Below are 21,385 nucleotides of genomic sequence, written 5' to 3'. Positions count from 1 at the left end.
AAGTCTTCTTGATTAGTTTTTAAGTCTGGTTGATTATTTCTTAAGTCTCGTTGATTATTCTTAGGTCTTGTTGATGAATTCTTAAGTCTGGGTGATTATTTTTTAAGTCTGGTTAATTATTTCTCAAGTCTGCTTGATTATGTGTTAAGTCTGGATTATTATTTCTCAAGTCTGCTTGATTATGTGTTAAGTCTTGTTGATTAGTTTTTAAGTCTGAATGATTAGTTTTTAAGTCTTTTTGATTAGTTTTTACGTCTGTTTTATTATTATGTTTAAGTCTGGTTGATTTATTTTTAAGTCTGCTTGATTATATGTTAAGTCTGGTTGATCATTTCTGAAGTCTTGTTGATTATTTTTAAGTCTGCTTGATTATGTGTTAAGTCTGGTTGATTATTTTTAGGTCTGGTTGATTATTTTTTAAGTCCTCTTGATTAGTTTTTAATTCTGGTTGATTTTTTGTAAGTCTTGTTGATTAGTTTTAAGTCTGTTTAGTTAGTTTTTAAGACTGGTTGATTTTTTTAAAGTTTAGTTGATTAGTTTTTCAGTCTGGTTGATTAGTTTTTAAGCCTGGTTGATTATTTTTTAAGTCTTCTTGATTAGATTTTAAGACTGGTTGATTGGTTTTTAAGTTTGGTTGATTAGTTTTTAAGTCTGGTTAATTATTTCTCAAGTCTGCTTGATTATGTGTTAAGTCTGCTTGATTATTTTTAGGTCTGGTTGATTATTTTTTAAGTCTTGTTGATTAGTTTTTAAGTCTGGTTGATTATTTCTAAAGTCTGGTTGATTAGTTTTTAAGTCTGGTTGATAATTTCTAAAGTCTTGTTGATTAGTTTTAAGTCTGGTTGATTATTTCTAAAGTCTTGTTGATTAGTTTTAAGTCTGGTTAGTTAGTTTTTGAGACTGGTTGATTTTTTGTAAGTCTTGTTGATTAGTTTTTAAGTCTGGTTCATTAGTTTTTAAGTCTGGTTTATTCGTTTTAAGCCTGATTGATTACTTTTTATGTCTGGTTGATTAGTATTAAAGTCTTGTTGATTCGTTTTTAAGTCTGATTGATTAGTTAAGTCTTCTTGATTAGTTTTAAGTCTGGTTGATTATTTCTTAAGTCTCGTTGATTATTCTTAGGTCTTGTTGATGAATTCTTAAGTCTGGGTGATTAATTTTTAAGTCTGGTTAATTATTTCTCAAGTCTGCTTGATTATATGTTAAGTCTGGTTGATTATTTCTCAAGTCTGCTTGATTATGTGTTAAGTCTTGTTGATTAGTTTTTAAGTCTTTTTGATTAGTTTTTAAGTCTTTTTGATTAATTTTTACGTCTGTTTTATTATTATGTTTAAGTCTGGTTGATTTATTTTTAAGTCTGCTTGATTATGTGTTAAGTCTTGTTGGTCATTTCTGAAGTCTTGTTGATTATTTTTAAGTCTGCTTGATTATGTGTTAAGTCTTGTTGGTCATTTCTGAAGTCTTGTTGATTAGTTTTTAAGTCTTTTTGATTAGTTTTTAAGTCTTTTTGATTAATTTTTACGTCTGTTTTATTATTATGTTTAAGTCTGGTTGATTTATTTTTAAGTCTGCTTGATTATGTGTTAAGTCTTGTTGGTCATTTCTGAAGTCTTGTTGATTATTTTTAAGTCTTCTTGATTATGTGTTAAGTCTGGTTGATTATTTTTAGGTCTGGTTGATTATTTTTTAAGTCCTCTTGATTAGTTTTTAATTCTGGTTGATTTTTTAAGTCCTCTTGATTAGTTTTTAATTCTGGTTGATTAGTTTTTAAGCCTGGTTGATTATTTTTTAAGTCTTCTTGATTAGTTTTTAAGACTGGTTGATTGGTTTTTAAGTCTGGTTGATTAGTTTTTAAGTCTGGTTGATTATTTCTAAAGTCTGGTTGATTATTTCTTAAGTCTGGTTGATTAATTCTTAAGTCTGGTTGATTAGTTTTTAAGTCTGGTTGATTTTATCTCAAGTCTGCTTGATTATGTGTGAAGTCTGGTTGATTATTTTTATGTCTGGTTGATTATTTTTTCAGTCTCGTTGATTAGTTTTTAAGTCTGGTTGATTAGTTTTTAAGTCTTGTTGATTAGTTTTTATGTCTGGTTAATTATTTCTTAAGTCTCGTTGATTATTCTTAAGTCTGGTTGATGAATTCTTAAGTCTGGTTGATTAGTTTTTAAGTCTGGTTGATAATTTTTTTAAGTCTTGTTGATTAGTTTTAAGTCTGGTTAGTTAGTTTTTGAGACTGGTTGATTTTTTTATAAGTCTTGTTGATTAGTTTTTAAGTCTAGTTCATTAGTTTTTAAGTCTGGTTTATTCGTTTTAAGCCTGATTGATTACTTTTTATGTCTGGTTGATTAGTATTAAAGTCTTGTTGATTCGTTTTTAAGTCTGATTGATTAGTTAAGTCTTCTTGATTAGTTTTAAGTCTGGTTGATTATTTCTTAAGTCTCGTTGATTATTCTTAGGTCTTGTTGATGAATTCTTAAGTCTGGGTGATTAATTTTTAATTCTAGTTAATTATTTCTCAAGTCTGCTTGATTATATGTTAAGTCTGGTTGATTATTTCTCAAGTCTGCTTGATTATGTGTTAAGTCTTGTTGATTAGTTTTTAAGTCTGAATGACTAGTTTTTAAGTCTTTTTGATTATTTTTTACGTCTGTTTTATTATTATGTTTAAGTCTGGTTGATTTATTTTTAAGTCTGCTTGATTATGTGTTAAGTCTTGTTGGTCATTTCTGAAGTCTTGTTGATTATTTTTAAGTCTGCTTGATTATATGTTAAGTCTGGTTGATTATTTTTAGGTCTGGTTGATTATTTTTTAAGTCCTCTTGATTAGTTTTTAATTCTGGTTGATTTTTTTAAAGTCTTGTTGATTAGTTTTTCAGTCTGGTTGATTAGTTTTTAAGCCTCGTTGATTATTTTTTAAGTCTTCTTGATTAGTTTTTAAGACTGGTTGATTGGTTTTTAAGTCTGGTTGATTAGTTTTTAAGTCTGGTTAATTATTTCTCAAGAATGCTTGATTATGTGTTAAGTCTGGTTGATTATTTTTACGTCTGGTTGATTATTTTTTAAGTCTTCTCGATTGGTTTTTAAGTCTGGTTGATTATTTCTTAAGTCTCGTTGATTATTCTTAAGTCTGGTTGATTAATTCTTAAGTCTGGTTGATTAGTTTTTAAGTCTGGTTGATTTTATCTCAAGTCTGCTTGATTATGTGTGAAGTCTGGTTGATTATTTTTATGTCTGGTTGATTGTTTTTTCAGTCTCGTTGATTAGTTTTTAAGTCTGGTTGATTAGTTTTTAAGTCTTGTTGATTAGTTTTTATGTCTGGTTAATTATTTCTTAAGTCTCGTTGATTATTCTTAAGTCTGGTTGATGAATTCTTAAGTCTGGTTGATTAGTTTTTAAGTTTGGTTGATTATTTCTCAGGTGTGCTTGATTATGTGTTAAGTCTGAGTGATTCGTTTTTAAGTCTTGTTGATTAGTTTTTACGTCTGATTGATCAGTTTTTAAGTCTGGTTGATTATTTTTTAAGTCTTCTTGATTAGTTTTTAAGTCTTGTTGATTAGTTTTTAAGTCTGGTTGATTATATCTCAAGTCTGCTTGATCATGTGTTAAGTCTGGTTGATTATTTTTAAATCTGGTTGATTATTTTTTAAGTCTCGTTGATTAGTTTTTAAGTCTGGTTGATTAGTTTTAAAGTCTTGTTGATTAGTTTTTATGTCTGGTTAATTATTTCTTAAGTCTGGTTGATTAGTTTTTAAGTCTGGTTGATTAGTTTTTAAGCCTTGTTGATTCGTTTTTAAGTCTGATTGATTAGTTAAGTCTTCTTGATTATTTTTTAAGTCTGGTTGATTATTTCTTAAGTCTCGTTGATTATTCTTAGGTCTTGTTGATGAATTCTTAAGTCTGGGTGATTATTTTTTAAGTCTGGTTAATTATTTCTCAAGTCTGCTTGATTATGTGTTAAGTCTGGATTATTATTTCTCAAGTCTGCTTGATTATGTGTTAAGTCTTGTTGATTAGTTTTTAAGTCTGAATGATTAGTTTTTAAGTCTTTTTGATTAGTTTTTACGTCTGTTTTATTATTATGTTTAAGTCTGGTTGATTTATTTTTAAGTCTGCTTGATTATATGTTAAGTCTGGTTGATCATTTCTGAAGTCTTGTTGATTATTTTTAAGTCTGCTTGATTATGTGTTAAGTCTGGTTGATTATTTTTAGGTCTGGTTGATTATTTTTTAAGTCTTCTTGATTCGTTTTTAAGACTGGTTGATTGGTTTTTAAGTCTGGTTGATTAGTTTTTAAGCCTGGCTGATTATTTTTTAAGTCTTCTTGATTAGTTTTTAAGACTGGTTGATTGGTTTTTAAGTCTGGTTGATTAGTTTTTAAGCCTTGTTGATTCGTTTTTAAGTCTGATTGATTAGTTAAGTATTCTTGATTAGTTTTTAAGTCTGGTTGATTATTTCTTAAGTCTCGTTGATTATTCTTAGGTCTTGTTGATGAATTCTTAAGTCTGGGTGATTAATTTTTAAGTCTGGTTAATTATTTGTCAAGTCTGCTTGATTATGTGTTAAGTCTTGTTGATTATTTCTCAAGTCTGCTTGATTATATGTGAAGTCTTGTTGATTAGTTTTTATGTCTGACTGATTAGTTTTTAAGTCTTTTTGATTCGTTTTTACGTCTGTTTTATTATTATGTTTAAGTCTGGTTGATTTATTTTTAAGTCTGCTTGATTATGTGTTAAGTGTGGTTGATCATTTCTGAAGTCTTGTTGATTATTTTTAAGTCTGCTTGATTATGTGTTAAGTCTGGTTGATTATTTTTAGGTCTGGTTGATTATTTTTTAAGTCCTCTTGATTAGTTTTTAATTCTGGTTGATTTTTTGTAAGTCTTGTTGATTAGTTTTAAGTCTGTTTAGTTAGTTTTTAAGACTGGTTGATTTTTTAAAGTCTTGTTGATTAGTTTTTCAGTCTGGTTGATTAGTTTTTAAGTCTTGTTGATTAGTTTTTAAGTCTGGTTGATTATTTCTAAAGTCTGGTTGATTAGTTTTTAAGTCTGGTTGATAATTTTTTTAAGTCTTGTTGATTAGTTTTAAGTCTGGTTAGTTAGTTTTTGAGACTGGTTGATTTTTTTATAAGTCTTGTTGATTAGTTTTTAAGTCTGGTTCATTAGTTTTTAAGTCTGGTTTATTCGTTTTAAGCCTGATTGATTACTTTTTATGTCTGGTTGATTAGTATTAAAGTCTTGTTGATTCGTTTTTAAGTCTGATTGATTAGTTAAGTCTTCTTGATTAGTTTTAAGTCTGGTTGATTATTTCTTAAGTCTCGTTGATTATTCTTAGGTCTTGTTGATGAATTATTAAGTCTGGGTGATTAATTTTTAAGTCTGGTTAATTATTTCTCAAGTCTGCTTGATTATATGTTAAGTCTGGTTGATTATGTCTCAAGTCTGCTTGATTATGTGTTAAGTCTTGTTGATTAGTTTTTAAGTCTGAATGATTAGGTTTTAAGTCTTTTTGATTAATTTTTACGTCTGTTTTATTATTATGTTTAAGTCTGGTTGATTTATTTTTAAGTCTGCTTGATTATGTGTTAAGTCTTGTTGGTCATTTCTGAAGTCTTGTTGATTATTTTTAAGTCTGCTTGATTATGTGTTAAGTCTGGTTGATTATTTTTACGTCTGGTTGATTATTTTTTAAGTCTTCTCGATTAGTTTTTAAGTCTGGTTGATTTTTTCTTAAGTCTTGTTGATTAGTTTTTAAGTCTGGTTGATTATTTCTAAAGTCTGGTTGATTATTTCTTAAGTCTGGTTGATTAATTCTTAAGTCTGGTTGATTAGTTTTTAAGTCTGGTTGATTTTATCTCAAGTCTGCTTGATTATGTGTGAAGTCTGGTTGATTATTTTTATGTCTGGTTGATTATTTTTTCAGTCTCGTTGATTAGTTTTTAAGTCTGGTTGATTAGTTTTTAAGTCTTGTTGATTAGTTTTTATGTCTGGTTAATTATTTCTTAAGTCTCGTTGATTATTCTTAAGTCTGGTTGATGAATTCTTAAGTCTGGTTGATTAGTTTTTAAGTTTGGTTGATTATTTCTCAGGTCTGCTTGATTATGTGTTAAGTCTTGTTGATTAGTTTTTAAGTCTGAATGATTCGTTTTTAAGTCTTGTTGATTAGTTTTTACGTCTGATTGATTAGTTTTTAAGTCTGGTTGATTATTTTTAAAGTCTTCTTGATTAGTTTTTAAGTCTTGTTGATTATATCTCAAGTCTGCTTGATCATGTGTTAAGTCTGGTTGATTATTTTTAAATCTGGTTGATTATTTTTAAGTCACGTTGATTAGTTTTTAAGTCTGGTTGATTAGTTTTAAAGTCTTGTTGATTAGTTTTTATGTCTGGTTAATTATTTCTTAAGTCTGGTTGATTAGTTTTTAAGTCTGGTTGATTAGTTTTTAAGCCTTGTTGATTCGTTTTTAAGTCTGATTGATTAGTTAAGTCTTCTTGATTAGTTTTTAAGTCTGGTTGATTATTTCTTAAGTCTCGTTGATTATTTTTAGGTCTTGTTGATGAATTCTTAAGTCTGGGTGATTATTTTTTAAGTCTGGTTAATTATTTCTCAAGTCTGCTTGATTATGTGTTAAGTCTGGATTATTATTTCTCAAGTCTGCTTGATTATGTGTTAAGTGTGGTTGATCATTTCTGAAGTCTTGTTGATTATTTTTAAGTCTGCTTGATTATGTGTTAAGTCTGGTTGATTATTTTTAGGTCTGGTTGATTATTTTTTAAGTCCTCTTGATTAGTTTTTAATTCTGGTTGATTTTTTGTAAGTCTTGTTGATTAGTTTTAAGTCTGTTTAGTTAGTTTTTAAGACTGGTTGATTTTTTAAAGTCTTGTTGATTAGTTTTTCAGTCTGGTTGATTAGTTTTTAAGCCTGGTTGATTATTTTTTAAGTCTTCTTGATTAGATTTTAAGACTGGTTGATTGGTTTTTAAGTTTGGTTGATTAGTTTTTAAGTCTGGTTAATTATTTCTCAAGTCTGCTTGATTATGTGTTAAGTCTGCTTGATTATTTTTAGGTCTGGTTGATTATTTTTTAAGTCTTGTTGATTAGTTTTTAAGTCTGGTTGATTATTTCTAAAGTCTGGTTGATTAGTTTTTAAGTCTGGTTGATAATTTTTTTAAGTCTTGTTGATTAGTTTTAAGTCTGGTTAGTTAGTTTTTGAGACTGGTTGATTTTTTTATAAGTCTTGTTGATTAGTTTTTAAGTCTGGTTCATTAGTTTTTAAGTCTGGTTTATTCGTTTTAAGCCTGATTGATTACTTTTTATGTCTGGTTGATTAGTATTAAAGTCTTGTTGATTCGTTTTTAAGTCTGATTGATTAGTTAAGTCTTCTTGATTAGTTTTAAGTCTGGTTGATTATTTCTTAAGTCTCGTTGATTATTCTTAGGTCTTGTTGATGAATTATTAAGTCTGGGTGATTAATTTTTAAGTCTGGTTAATTATTTCTCAAGTCTGCTTGATTATATGTTAAGTCTGGTTGATTATGTCTCAAGTCTGCTTGATTATGTGTTAAGTCTTGTTGATTAGTTTTTAAGTCTGAATGATTAGTTTTTAAGTCTTTTTGATTAATTTTTACGTCTGTTTTATTATTATGTTTAAGTCTGGTTGATTTATTTTTAAGTCTGCTTGATTATGTGTTAAGTCTTGTTGGTCATTTCTGAAGTCTTGTTGATTATTTTTAAGTCTGCTTGATTATGTGTTAAGTCTGGTTGATTATTTTTAGGTCTGGTTGATTATTTTTTAAGTCCTCTTGATTAGTTTTTAATTCTGGTTGATTTTTTTAAAGTCTTGTTGATTAGTTTTTCAGTCTGGTTGATTAGTTTTTAAGCCTGGTTGATTATTTTTTAAGTCTTCTTGATTAGTTTTTAAGACTGGTTGATTGGTTTTTAAGTCTGGTTGATTAGTTTTTAAGTCTGGTTAATTATTTCTCAAGAATGCTTGATTATGTGTTAAGTCTGGTTGATTATTTTTACGTCTGGTTGATTATTTTTTAAGTCTTCTCGATTAGTTTTTAAGTCTGGTTGATTTTTTCTTAAGTCTTGTTGATTAGTTTTTAAGTCTGGTTGATTATTTCTAAAGTCTGGTTGATTATTTCTTAAGTCTGGTTGATTAATTCTTAAGTCTGGTTGATTAGTTTTTAAGTCTGGTTGATTTTATCTCAAGTCTGCTTGATTATGTGTGAAGTCTGGTTGATTATTTTTATGTCTGGTTGATTATTTTTTCAGTCTCGTTGATTAGTTTTTAAGTCTGGTTGATTAGTTTTTAAGTCTTGTTGATTAGTTTTTATGTCTGGTTAATTATTTCTTAAGTCTCGTTGATTATTCTTAAGTCTGGTTGATGAATTCTTAAGTCTGGTTGATTAGTTTTTAAGTTTGGTTGATTATTTCTCAGGTCTGCTTGATTATGTGTTAAGTCTTGTTGATTAGTTTTTAAGTCTGAATGACGTTTTTAAGTCTTGTTGATTAGTTTTTACGTCTGATTGATTAGTTTTTAAGTCTGGTTGATTATTTTTAAAGTCTTCTTGATTAGTTTTTAAGTCTTGTTGATTATATCTCAAGTCTGCTTGATCATGTGTTAAGTCTGGTTGATTATTTTTAAATCTGGTTGATTATTTTTTAAGTCACGTTGATTAGTTTTTAAGTCTGGTTGATTAGTTTTAAAGTCTTGTTGATTAGTTTTTATGTCTGGTTAATTATTTCTTAAGTCTGGTTGATTAGTTTTTAAGTCTGGTTTATTAGTTTTTAAGCCTTGTTGATTCGTTTTTAAGTCTGATTGATTAGTTAAGTCTTCTTGATGAGTTTTTAAGTCTGGTTGATTATTTCTTAAGTCTCGTTGATTATTCTTAGGTCTTGTTGATGAATTCTTAAGTCTGGGTGATTATTTTTTAAGTCTGGTTAATTATTTCTCAAGTCTGCTTGATTATGTGTTAAGTCTGGATTATTATTTCTCAAGTCTGCTTGATTATGTGTTAAGTCTTGTTGATTAGTTTTTAAGTCTGAATGATTAGTTTTTAAGTCTTTTTGATTAGTTTTTACGTCTGTTTTATTATTATGTTTAAGTCTGGTTGATTTATTTTTAAGTCTGCTTGATTATATGTTAAGTCTGGTTGATCATTTCTGAAGTCTTGTTGATTATTTTTAAGTCTGCTTGATTATGTGTTAAGTCTGGTTGATTATTTTTAGGTCTGGTTGATTATTTTTTAAGTCTTCTTGATTAGTTTTTAAGACTGGTTGATTGGTTTTTAAGTCTGGTTGATTAGTTTTTAAGCCTGGCTGATTATTTTTTAAGTCTTCTTGATTAGTTTTTAAGACTGGTTGATTGGTTTTTAAGTCTGGTTGATTAGTTTTTAAGTCTTGTTGATTATTTCTCAAGTCTGCTTGATTATGTGTTAACTCTTGTTGATTAGTTTTTAAGTCTGAATGATTAGTTTTTAAGTCTGGTTGATTAGTTTAAGTCTGATTGATTAGTTTTTAAGTCTTGTTGATTAGTTTTTAAGTCTGGTTCATTAGTTTTTATGTCTGGTTAGTTAGTTTTTAAGACTGGTTGATTTCATTTTAAAGTCTTGTTGATGTTTTTTACAGTCTTGTGGATTAGTTTTTAAGTCTTGTTGATGAGTTTTTAAGTCTGGTTTATTCGTTTTAAGCCTGATTGATTCGTTTTTAAGTCTGGTTGATTATTTCTTATGTCTTGTTGATTATTTCTTAAGTCTGGTTGATTAATTCTTAAGTCTTGTTGATTAGTTTTTATGTTTGGTTGATTCTTTTTTAAGTCTGGTTGACTCTTTCATGGTACTTACATGAGAACCTCTTTCTTGCCTTCTTTGGACTGGAGCTTGACCTTGAAACTGCTAGTTGTGACTTCACCAGGGTACTTCCTGTCCTCTAGTTTCTCCTGCAGCAGCTCCTCCTCCTCCTCAGCATCAGACGAGGTGTAGGAGGGGGCTGCGTACTCCATCTCAAGAAAAGCCAGAAAAACCAAGACATGTCATGAGACATCTTTCTGCATCTACAAACCTCAACTCCAATGAAGTTGGGATGTTGTGTAAAACGTAAATAAAAACAGAATACAATGATTTGCAAATCCTTTTTCCACCTATATTCAGTTGAATACACTGCAAAGACAAGACATTTAATGTTCAAACTGATAAACTTTATTGTTTTTTGTAAATATTCACTCATTGTCAATTTGATGCCTGCAACACGTTCCAAAGAAGCTGGGACAGGGGCATGTTCACCACTGTGTTACACCACCTTTCCTTTTAACAACACTCAATAAGCGTTTGGGAACTGAGGACACTAATTGTTGAAGCTTTGTAGGTGGAATTCTTTCCCATTCTTGCTTCATGTATGACTTCAGTTGCTCAACAGTCCGGGGTCTCCATTGTCGTATCTTGCGCTTCATAATGCACCACACATTTTCAATGGGAGACAGGTCTGGACTGCAGGCAGGACAGTCTAGTACCCGCACTCTTTTACTACGAAGCCACGCTGGTGTAACACGTGCAGAATGTGGCTTGGCATTGTCTTGCTGAAATAAGCAGGGACGTCCCTGAAAAAGACGTCGCTTGGATGGCAGCATATGTTGCTCCAAAATCTGTATGTACCTTTCAGCATTAATGGTGCCTTCACAGATGTGCAAGTTACCCATGATGCCATGGGCACTAACACCTCCCCCCATACCATCACAGATGCTGGCTTTTGGACTTTGCTCTGAGAACAATCTGGATGGTCCTTTTCTTCTTTAGCCCGGAGGACACGACGTCCATGATTTCCAAAAACAATGTGAAATGTGGACTCGTCAGACCACAGCACACTTGTCCACTTTGCGTCAGTCCATCTCAGATGAGCTCGGGCCCAGAGAAGCCGGCGGCGTTTTTGGGTGGTGTTGATATATGGCTTTGGCTTTGCATGGTAGAGTTTTAACTTGCACTTGTAGCTGTAGCGACGAACTGTGTTAACTGACGATGGTTTTCCCCAAGTGCTCCTGAGCCCACCTGGTAATATCCTTTACACAATGATGTCGGTTTTTAATGCAGTGCCGCCTGAGGGGTCGAAGGTCACGGGCATTCAGTGTTGGTTTTGGGCCTTGCCGCTTACGTGCAGAGATTTCTCCGGATTCTCTGAATCTTTTGATGATATTATGGACTGGAGATGATGAAATCCCTAAATTCCTTTCAACTGTACATTGAGAAACGTTGTTCTTAAACTGTCGGGACTATTTGCTCACGCAGTTGTTCACAAAGTGGTGACTCTCGCCCCATCCTTGTTTGTGAACGACTGAGCCTTTCGGGGATGCTCCTTTTATACCCAATCAGGACACTCACCTGTTTCCAGTTAACCTGTTCACCTGTGGAATGTTCCAGACAGGTGTTTTTTGAGCATTCCTCAACTTTCCCAGTTTTTGTTGCCCCTGTCTCAGCTTCTTTGGAACGTGTTGCAGGCATCAAATTCAAAATGAGTGAATATTTGCAAAAACCAATAAAGTTTATCAGTTTGAACATTAAATATCTTGTCTTTGTAGTGTATTCAATTGAATATAGGTGGAAAAGAATTTGCAAATCATTGTATCCTGTTTTTATTCACGTTTTACACAACGTCCCAACTTCATTGGAATTGGAGTTTTTACCTTCATCCACCCGTTATTCCTTCTCTCTTCCTGGTTGCTGTTCTTACTATTCCTTTTGCTCTTCCTTTTCCGGTTTGAGATCCTCTGCTAATCCTCACTTTTACTGACTTTGATTAGATGAATGACAGCAGATGGCCCCGCCCCTTCAGGAATGTCTAATCAGTACAATGGTGGGCTACTTTCAAAGGTCAAATGATCCACCTTTCTTTCCCTTTCTCTCTTTATTTCTCTTTCTTTCTCTCTTTACTTCTGTATTTTTCTCTTAATTTCTTCGTTCCTCTTTCTTAATTTCTCTCTGTATTTCTCTCTTTTGCTTTCTCTCTTTATTTCTCTTTATTTCTTCCTCTCTTTATTTCGCTCTTTCTATCTTTATTTCTCTTTCTCTCTTTATTTCTCTCTTTCCCTCTTTCTCTCTTTCGTTCTCTCTTTCGTTCTCTCTTTCTTTCTTTCTTTCTTTCTCTATCTTTCTTCTTTCCTTTCCTGTTTGGCAGCATTAGTTCAATGGGTCTCTATATACCTCATCTTCATCTTCCTCCTTGGTGCCACTTGGTTTGGTAAAATCCAGTGGGCCTTCCCACTCTGCCTGCACATGGCCCTGAGAGGACAAGCCTCCTGTGGGTTGTGAAGAAGTAGAGGAGGAGGAGGAGGGCTCTGGAGACTGCATGCCCTCCTTCTTGGTTTTCTTCATACTCAGATCCAAGGTGCCATTCTCATCCACTTCAATATCCGACTCCTAAGGGGTCCAAATATGAGTCATATTGTCATGTAAACACATTGTGGAACAACTATTTTCGAACATCTTGGATTATAAAACCAGTAGCGTTTCTTAAAAGTATTTCCACAGGCACATTTCCTTAAAAGAAATGTGGATAAGAGGAATTAAGGGGGTCAAATCAAATGATTTTTCTCAGTGATCTCCTGCTACTGACCTCAGAAGTTGTTCTGTGACTGGCTCTAGCCAAGCAAACACAAAACGGAGTCACCTGTACTGTGTATAACAGATGGTTATGAGAACTGGAATATTCTTCTATAAATTAAAAACCAGCTCTCGAAGAAGAAGAAGAATTCTCACAGAAGTGAATTTAATACACCTGAACAATTTAGTGCCAAATAAACTCCGGTACAGCTCTGAAACCAGAATATGGGATACAAGAATATGGACGATGGAAGACTAAACCACGCTAGGCTAAGAAAAGCTGTGTAGGAGTCTCTACCTTGCGGTTGGGCTCTCCTGGTTTGGTGCTGAGATTCTCAGGTCTCTCCCAGCACCTTGTGGACAGGTTGAGGATGGCAGTGGCAGCCATGTGAGCTGCCTCGGCATCGTGGCTGTAGTCATAGCCACTGGAAGATGAAGCAGAGGAACCGCTCTTGACAAAGCCTCCTGACATAGTATGGCTGGGGGATGAAGCCTTTGGGAATGACTTGGCTAGGATGGAATGGGTTGAGAAGAAGGAAAGCATAGTGGAAAAATGTTGTCAAATAACATTGAAAAGCTGGTTTGATTCAAAATGTTCACCCGTATCTTTTCAACAATACTTAATAAATCAAAAAGATGTTTGGAAAGACTGAAAATCTAATGTATTCGACTTGTAAGGTTTGTTGTTGTCCCCTGTATCCAGCTGTTTTTTCTCCTCTAGATTCCAAAATAGCGCCTCCCCTTTAGCTCCAGAGTCTAGACCATCGCAGCCCTGATGAATGAGGCTCAACCACATGTCCCTGTGGAACAGGTGTGTACTAAAAAAGTTTGGCAAAGAAGCAACATGTCTCAGTATAAACGCATAGCATGAAATGGGGACTGCTGCCTGTTAGCTAGCAATAGAAGAGTTGAATGTTAGCTAGCTATAGAAGATTTGAATGTTAGCTAGCGATAGAAGACTTGAATGTTAGCTAGTAATAGAAGAGTTGAACGTTAGCTAGCAATAGAAGAGTTGAATGTTAGCAACCTATAGAAGACTGGAATGTTAGCTAGCGATAGAAGACTTGAATGTTAGCTAGCGATAGAAGACTTGAATGTTTGCTAGCTACAGAAGACTTGAATGTTAGCTCTCAATAGAAGACTTGAATGTTAGCTAGCAAAAGACTTGAATGTTAGCTTGCAATATAAGACTTGAATGTTAGCTAGCAATAGAAGACTTGAATGTTAGCTAGCTATAAAAGATTTGAATGTTAGCTAGCTATAGAATACTTGAATGGTAATGGAAAGTAAATAAGCCAATGTCATGCATCCATTTAGACATTTGAAAGACTTTGGGGCCTATTTAAGCGGTCTGTAGTACATGGTCTAAAGTGCATGGTGCAAGTGCCTTTAGGGTGTGTCCAGATCCACTTTTGCTAGATACATGGTGCATAATCTGGGCGCAAAGTAAGGTGCAGGGTGCAAAGGGGTTGTGCTTGTTCTCTTAATCATAGGTGTATTTTGGGCGTAACATGAATTAAACCAATCAGTGTCTTCTGATGGTCTCTTTAAAAGCCAGATGCGCTTGCACCTTGGCACATTGCTATTTAAATGGAGGATTCATTAAGTTGAAGAAACTGACGGTTTTCTGCTCATGCGTGAAGTGAAACCCAGATAGCAAAATTGCTGTGGCCCGGACCTGTCCCACACCCGACACTTCATCCGACCCACATACCGTGTGGAATGATGGCATTTGGGCGGTCCACTCCTGTTTGCCAGATCTGGGCCAGAACCAAGCCGTAACAATGCCGCATGTGCCACATATTTGCCAAAGGTGGCTCATATTTGTTTTGTGATATTTGGGCCATATTCACCATTTACCACACGGGCCACTTCAGGGTCACATCCAGATCACATGTTGCCGAGAGCACCGTATGTTTGCCATAAATGCTCACATGTGATTTGGCATATTTGGGCCATATTTGCTATTATACATGTGGGCCACTTCAGGCTCACATCCTTTTTGTCAGGGCCAGAAGAAGACCATCAGCGCCGCATCATTGCCTGAAGTGGCCCACATCCGGATGCTATCTGGGAAGTGACTGAGAAGACCATCTACGGCAGCAGCATGAAACCACCAAAGCTCGGATTCCATTTTGACCTTTATTTTATAAATATTGTGATGTACACAATAATAATCTTTCACATCGTAATGTTTCAGTTGTAATCTGTGCGTGTTTATGCGCTGCGGAGCACCCCTGTATGAGTAACAAGCAGAGTGTACGCTCGCTGAGTACCCGTCTACATAGGCGCATCTTACTGTCTGAATACTGCACCCTCTAAATAGCAGGAAAATACTGCACCGTCGACTTTTTTTCTTTTTTTGTGGATTTTTACCCTTTTTTCTCCCCCCAGTTGTACTTGGCCAACTATCCCACTCTTCCGACCTGTCTCGGTCACTGCTCCACCCCCTCTGGCGATCCGGTGAGGGCTGCAGACTACCACATGCCTCCTCCGATACACGTGGAGTCACCAGCTGCTTCTTTTCGCCTGACAGTGAGCAGTTTCGCCAGGGGGATGTAGCGCGTGGGAGGATCACACTATTCTCCCCAGTTCCCCTACCCTCCCGAACAGGTGCCCTGACCGACGAGAGGAGGCGCTAGTGCAGCGACCAGGACACATACCCACATCCGGCTTCCCACCTGCAGACACGGCCAATTGTGTCTGTAAGGACGCCCGACCAAGCCAGAGGTAACACGGGGATTCGAGCCAAAGATCCCTGTGTTGGTAGGCAACGGAATAGACCGCTACGCTACCCAGACGCCCCTGCGCCATTGACTTTAGACCAGGTTTTTGTTGGTCAATCGCGAAATCACTTTCCGCTGCCTCAAGATATCAATGCACCAACAATGTCACTCAGCCCACCTCATCTTAAGACCAATATGGGAACACAGGTGGCGCAAGTACAGTTGCTATTGAAACAACGTGGGGGCGCCGGTCGGGAAAACGACAACCGCGCTAACAAAACTAGCAATGACACTTGTGCTGCGCTTTGCGCCGGGTGTAAGATGGAGCCCTTTATGTTTAGTGCTATACTCGGCTCAGGCATCCACTCTTAACAAAAGAAAAGAAGTGCTTCAGCCTTGCTTGAAAAAGACAGAACGTGTCCCCTCATATGACGTGTTGCTGCCATAATTTGACGTGTTGCTGCCTACTCAGATTGTCAGCACAACATTGGGCGGAAAGGCGCTTGTGCTGTGAAACGCTCCCGGGATGTTTTACCGGTGGCCCTCTGATTATATGAGCAGCAGGTGTTACTATTTACTAAGGATTATCGTGTGTGTGTGTGTGTGTGTGTGTGTGTGTGTGTGTGTGTGTGTGTGTGTGTGTGTGTGTGTGTGTGCGCCGTGTGGCTGCCCACAGGGTGTTGTGATGCGTCTAGTGCAGCAGCGTGTAGTTGGAGGGAAGGTGCACGTGTTCTTCCAACCTGCTGGCAACCTTCCTGGCTTTAGCTCACTGCCACTGGCTAGCCCTTGTGGCGAACATCCTGAGGGTTAATTTAACTCTGAGAGTGTACAAATGGACCCGAATAAATTAACACTCAGGAAGTTAAATTAACCCTCTCAGGGTTAAATTAACACTCTCAGAGTTAACTTCACACTCGGGAAGTTAAATTAACACACATGAAGTTAAATTAACACTCGGGAAGTTAAATCAACACTCTCAGAGTTAATGTAACACTCAGGAAGTTAAATTAACACTATCAGAGTTAAATTAACACTCGGGACGTTAAATTAATACTCTGAGAGTTAAATTAACACTCTCAGAGTTAAATTAACACACAGGAAGTTAAATTAACACTCGGGAAGTTAAATTAACACTCTCAGAGTTACTGTAACACTCAGGAAGTTAAATCAACACTCTCAGAGTTAAATTAACACACAGGAAGTTAAATTAACACTCTCAGAGTTAAATTAACACTCTCAGAGTTAAATTAACACACATGAAGTAAAATTAACACTCGGGAAGTTAAATTAACACTCTCAGAGTTAATGTAACACTCAGGAAGTTAAATTAACACTATCAGAGTTGAATTAACACTCGGGACGTTAAATTAACACTCTCAGAGTTAAATTAACACTCAGGAAGTTAAATTAACACTCAGGAAGTGAAATTAACATTATCAGAGTTAGATTAACATTCAGGAAGTTAAATTAACACTCAGGAAGTTAAATTAACACTATCAGAGTTAAATTAACATTCAGGAAGTTAAATTAACGCTCAGGATTTTACTTCCAGTACATAGCCTCTCCTTCACCAAGACTCCTGCCAGGCCTCCCCGCGGCCACACATGGTAACTGGGGTCTTGTGGCCGCAGGCTAACTTGGCAGGGGATCCTGGAGCAGCAGTGGGCCCCAGAGATATGGTGTGCAGGCTCACCCTGGTGGACATGCCCTGGCACCTATCAACCACTGCCCCGCTGCCTTGTGGGTGAGTCTGGGGAGACAAAGGGCTAAGACAGCTTACCCCAACAGAAAAGCAAGCTGTGGCGCAGTGGTGGCACACTTCCAGGCAGTTTCCGAAAAACTGGATTTCCGGCAGCCTCCTGTAGTTGTGTGGAGGTGCCAGTCATGCCACTTCTGTGTTGCGATACATTCACGAACTAAATAACAGCCAATTCAATCACTTAAATGAACGAGGAGACCGAGTGTGTGTGTGTGTGTGTGTGTGTGTGTGTGTGTGTGTGTGTGTGTGTGTGTGTGTGTGTGTGTGTGTGTGTGTGTGTGTGTGTGTAGTGTTGTATAGAAGCAGGTGGGAGTGAAGGAGGTGATTCCATTTTTGTAAAGATTTAGATTATGCTAATGTGTACATTTTACTATTAACTGATCATATCATTTTAATCAAGTCAGTTTTATTTGTGTAGCCCATTCTCACAAATAACATATTTACCTCAGCGGACTTCAGTCAACCAATCAATCAGTCAATCAACCAATCAATCAATCAATCAATCAATCAGTCAATCAATCCATCTTTAATCAAATGTCGTCCTAAACCAGTGTGGTTTAGTCCGAATACAACATGGCTGCAGTATTGTGTACTGTAGAACTAACAGGAAGGGTTGTCTTTATTAAATGGCTTTGTGTCTCTTACATTTGAAGGCTTTGGGTGAAGTCTCACTGCTGCTGGGGGTCTTTGGGATGAGCATCCGCTTGCCAAACACCTGCACATCAAAGCTTGCATAGTCGAAGGACACCTTGGAGTACTTCTCCAGCTCCTTGGCCAGGTTGGCCCGGGGCGTGGCGGGCACCATGTTGGGCCTGTAGCTGCCATATTGAGGGATCTCCAGCTGCTTCACAAAGCACATGGGCCTGGAAAAGTGGAGACACGTCTCTGCTTTAGCCGGAAATGAGTGAATGTGAATATAAACGTCTGTGTGTATGAGAGAGAGGGGCGCACGTCACACATGTAACTACTGTCTGCTGGTGTCTACTGTCACACATGTAACTACTGTCTGCTGGTGTCGGCATCGGTTCTGCTAAGAACAGATCATGATCTTGTCTGTACACATTTGACCCCACTAGAGCCACCATGTGAGTACTGGTGTCAGGGAACAGACCCCCCCCCCCTTTACAGCCCACCGGGAGAGGATGAGAATGAGCCACCGTGTGAGTACTGGTGTCAGGGAACAGACCCCCCCCCTTTACAGCCCACCGGGAGAGGATGAGAATGAGCCACCGTGTGAGTACTGGTGTCAGGGAAGAGACCCCCCCCTTACAGCCCACCGGGAGGGGGTGTCATGAAATTTTATTCTATAAGACATAAAACATAAAGGTATCCGAAAAATAATAAACAATAAATAATAGAATAATAAATAATAAAATACGTAGTGGTGGGCAAAGTGGTCGTGGACAAGTTTACAGTTTGTTCAACAATAACAAACAACAACTATGATAATAACAACAATAATAATAATGATGATGATGATGATGATGATGATGATGATGATGAAAAAATGATAATAAATATAATGATGATAATAAAAAATGATAATAATAATAATAATAATAGTAATGATAATAATGGTGATGATGAAAATAATGATAATAATAACGATACAAAAATAATAATAATGATAATAATGTAGACCAACATACGACCAACCAATGGCTCAAAACAGCTGGGCTGAAATCCCAAACAGAGGGCTTTATCATTGCTGCCTAAAACCAGGCCATCAAGACCAGTTACTACAAAATCCTCCAAGATGGCACAGACCCAGCGTGCAGGATATGTGGTCAAGTCCGGGAAACCATTGACCATATGGTGGCAGGGTGCCCTGAGCTGGCCAAAACTGAATACCTACAAAGACACAACAAGGCCGCCACATACCTGCACTGGAACATCTGCAAAGAATTCAACACCAACACAAAAGACAAACGGTATGAGCACGAGCCCCAAACAGCAACAGAAAAAGACCACATCACAATCTTATTGGACATGCCAGTACACACAGGTCATGAGATGAAGGCCAACAGACCAGAGATCATCATCAAGAACAAGAAAGAAAAAAGCTGCCTACTCATCGATATGTCCATCCCGCTGAAAGGAGCACCTCAGTACAAGTAACCGAAAAATTGTCCAAATATAAAGACCTGGAAATCCAGACTGAACGAATGTGGGGAATGAAAACCACAACAAGACCAGTAGTGACAGGAGCCCTGGGACTTGTAAAAACCACAACAATACCAGTAGTGACAGGAGCCCTGGGACTTGAAAAAACCACAACAAAAGTCCGCGGTGGTGTAGCGGTCTAAGCATTGGCTTTGTGTCGATGCAGTTGCCAACTGGGGACTGGGGTTCGCGCCCCGGTCTCGTCAGATCCGACTATGGCCGGACTCGACGAAGCAGCGATATTGGCAGCGCTGTCTTCGGGAGGGGGCGGAGTCGGCTTGTGTTCGTCACATGAATGCGTCTCTGGGTGTGTCGGAAAAAACAGTGGTTCGGCCTGGAGTAGCCTTGTCACGAAAATGGCGAGGCAGTCTCCTTCGAGACTGCCGGCCGGAGAGATGCAGTTGGCGAACGCACGCAGTACGAGGGTGGGTGTTTGAATTAAGATAGGGATCGATTGGCCACTAAATTGGGAGAAAGAGGGAAAAATTAGATTTTTCTTTTAAAAAAGAAAAAAACCACAACAATACCAGTAATGGTAGGAGCCCTGGGACTTGTAAAAACCACAACAATACCAGTAGTGATAGACCCTGGGACTTGTAAAAACCACAACAATACCAGTAGTGATAGGAGCCCTGGGACTTGAAAAAACCCCAACACTACCAGTAGATAGAAGCCCTGGGATTTGTAAAAACCACAACAATACCAGTAGTGACAAAAGCCCTGGGACTTGTAAAAACCACAACAATACCAGTAGTGACAGGAGCCCTGGGACTTGTAAAAACCAAAGCAATACCAGTAGTGACAGGAGCCCTGGGACTTGTAAAAACCACAACAATACCAGTAGTGACAAAAGCCCTGGGACTTGTAAAAACCACAACAATACCAGTAGTGATAGAAGCCCTGGGATTTGTAAAAACCACAACAATACCAGTAGTGGTAGAAGCCCTGGGACTTGTAGAAAAAAGGGATGGAGAACTACACCCAACGGATCCTGGGGAACATCACAATACGAGAACTACAGAAGATGGCACTACTTGGAACGTCTCATATGCTAAGAAAGGCACTATCCATCACATAGACTTCTACCTCATTCTACCCCTAGACCCAAGGAATGGACCCACCCGCTTATTATGTTGTATTATGGCATGACGTTAAAGGACGTTTGTGTAATAATAATAATAATAATAAGATGAAGAATGATGATAACAATGTTAATAATGATGATGATGAAAATAATGATAATAATAATAATAATAATAATGATAATAACAATAATAATAACAACAACAGCAATGATAATGATAATTATAATGATAACAATGATTATAACAATGATGATAATGATAATACAAATTATGATAATGATGATAGCAATAGTAATGATAGTAATGATGATAATGATAATGATTATAACAATAATGATAATAAAAATTATGATAATGATGATAATAATAATAGTAATGATAGTAATAATGATAATGATAACAATGATAACAATGATTATAACAATAATGATAATTATAATAATGATAATAACAATGATGATAATAATAATTATAATGATGATGATGATGATAATAATAATAATACAAATAATAGTAATGATAATAATAATAATGATAATAATAATAAGAGTGATGATTATGATGAAAATAATGATAATAATAACAAATAATAATAATAGATAACAGTAATGATAGTAGTAATAATATTAATGATAATAATTATAATGATAACAATGATTATAACAATAATGATAATTATAATAATGATAATAACAATGATGATGATAATAATAATGATAATAATAATAATGACAATAATAATAAGAGTGATGATGATGATGAAAATAATGATAATAATAATAATAGATAGTAGTAATAATAATAATAATAGTAATAGTAATGGTAATAATGATGATGATGATGATGAATATAATGATAAAAATAATAATGATAATGATAATAATAATGATAATGATGATAATAAGGTATCGTCATCAACTTTATTTGTACAGCACTTTATCAAATAATGTTACAAAGTAACATTATTATAAAATGTACTTACAAAATGTAAGTTTATTATTATTATTATTATTATTGTTATTATTAAAGTGATTTTCCTTGCCTACAACAATGCTAAAAATACAATAA

The 21,385-nt window shown here is 35.5% G+C and overlaps 1 protein-coding gene across 1 annotated transcript in view; it reads right to left on the bottom strand.

The window, feature by feature from the left end:
• The window catches only part of LOC130130393 (myelin transcription factor 1-like), a 254,900-nt gene that overhangs the window by 197,345 nt on the left and 36,170 nt on the right, over positions 1-21,385 (bottom strand). The window contains exons 9-12 of the mRNA XM_056300096.1: positions 17,715-17,932; positions 12,883-13,094; positions 12,186-12,401; positions 9,840-9,997 (exon numbers count right to left, since the gene is read on the bottom strand). Of these exons, the coding sequence (XP_056156071.1) occupies positions 9,840-9,997; positions 12,186-12,401; positions 12,883-13,094; positions 17,715-17,932 (804 nt within the window). The remainder of the gene's footprint in view (positions 1-9,839; positions 9,998-12,185; positions 12,402-12,882; positions 13,095-17,714; positions 17,933-21,385) is intronic.

This window comes from Lampris incognitus, chromosome 2 (assembly GCF_029633865.1).
Source record: "Lampris incognitus isolate fLamInc1 chromosome 2, fLamInc1.hap2, whole genome shotgun sequence".
Classification (NCBI taxonomy): domain Eukaryota; kingdom Metazoa; phylum Chordata; class Actinopteri; order Lampriformes; family Lampridae; genus Lampris; species Lampris incognitus.
This window is presented reverse-complemented; position numbering and strand designations above follow the sequence as displayed.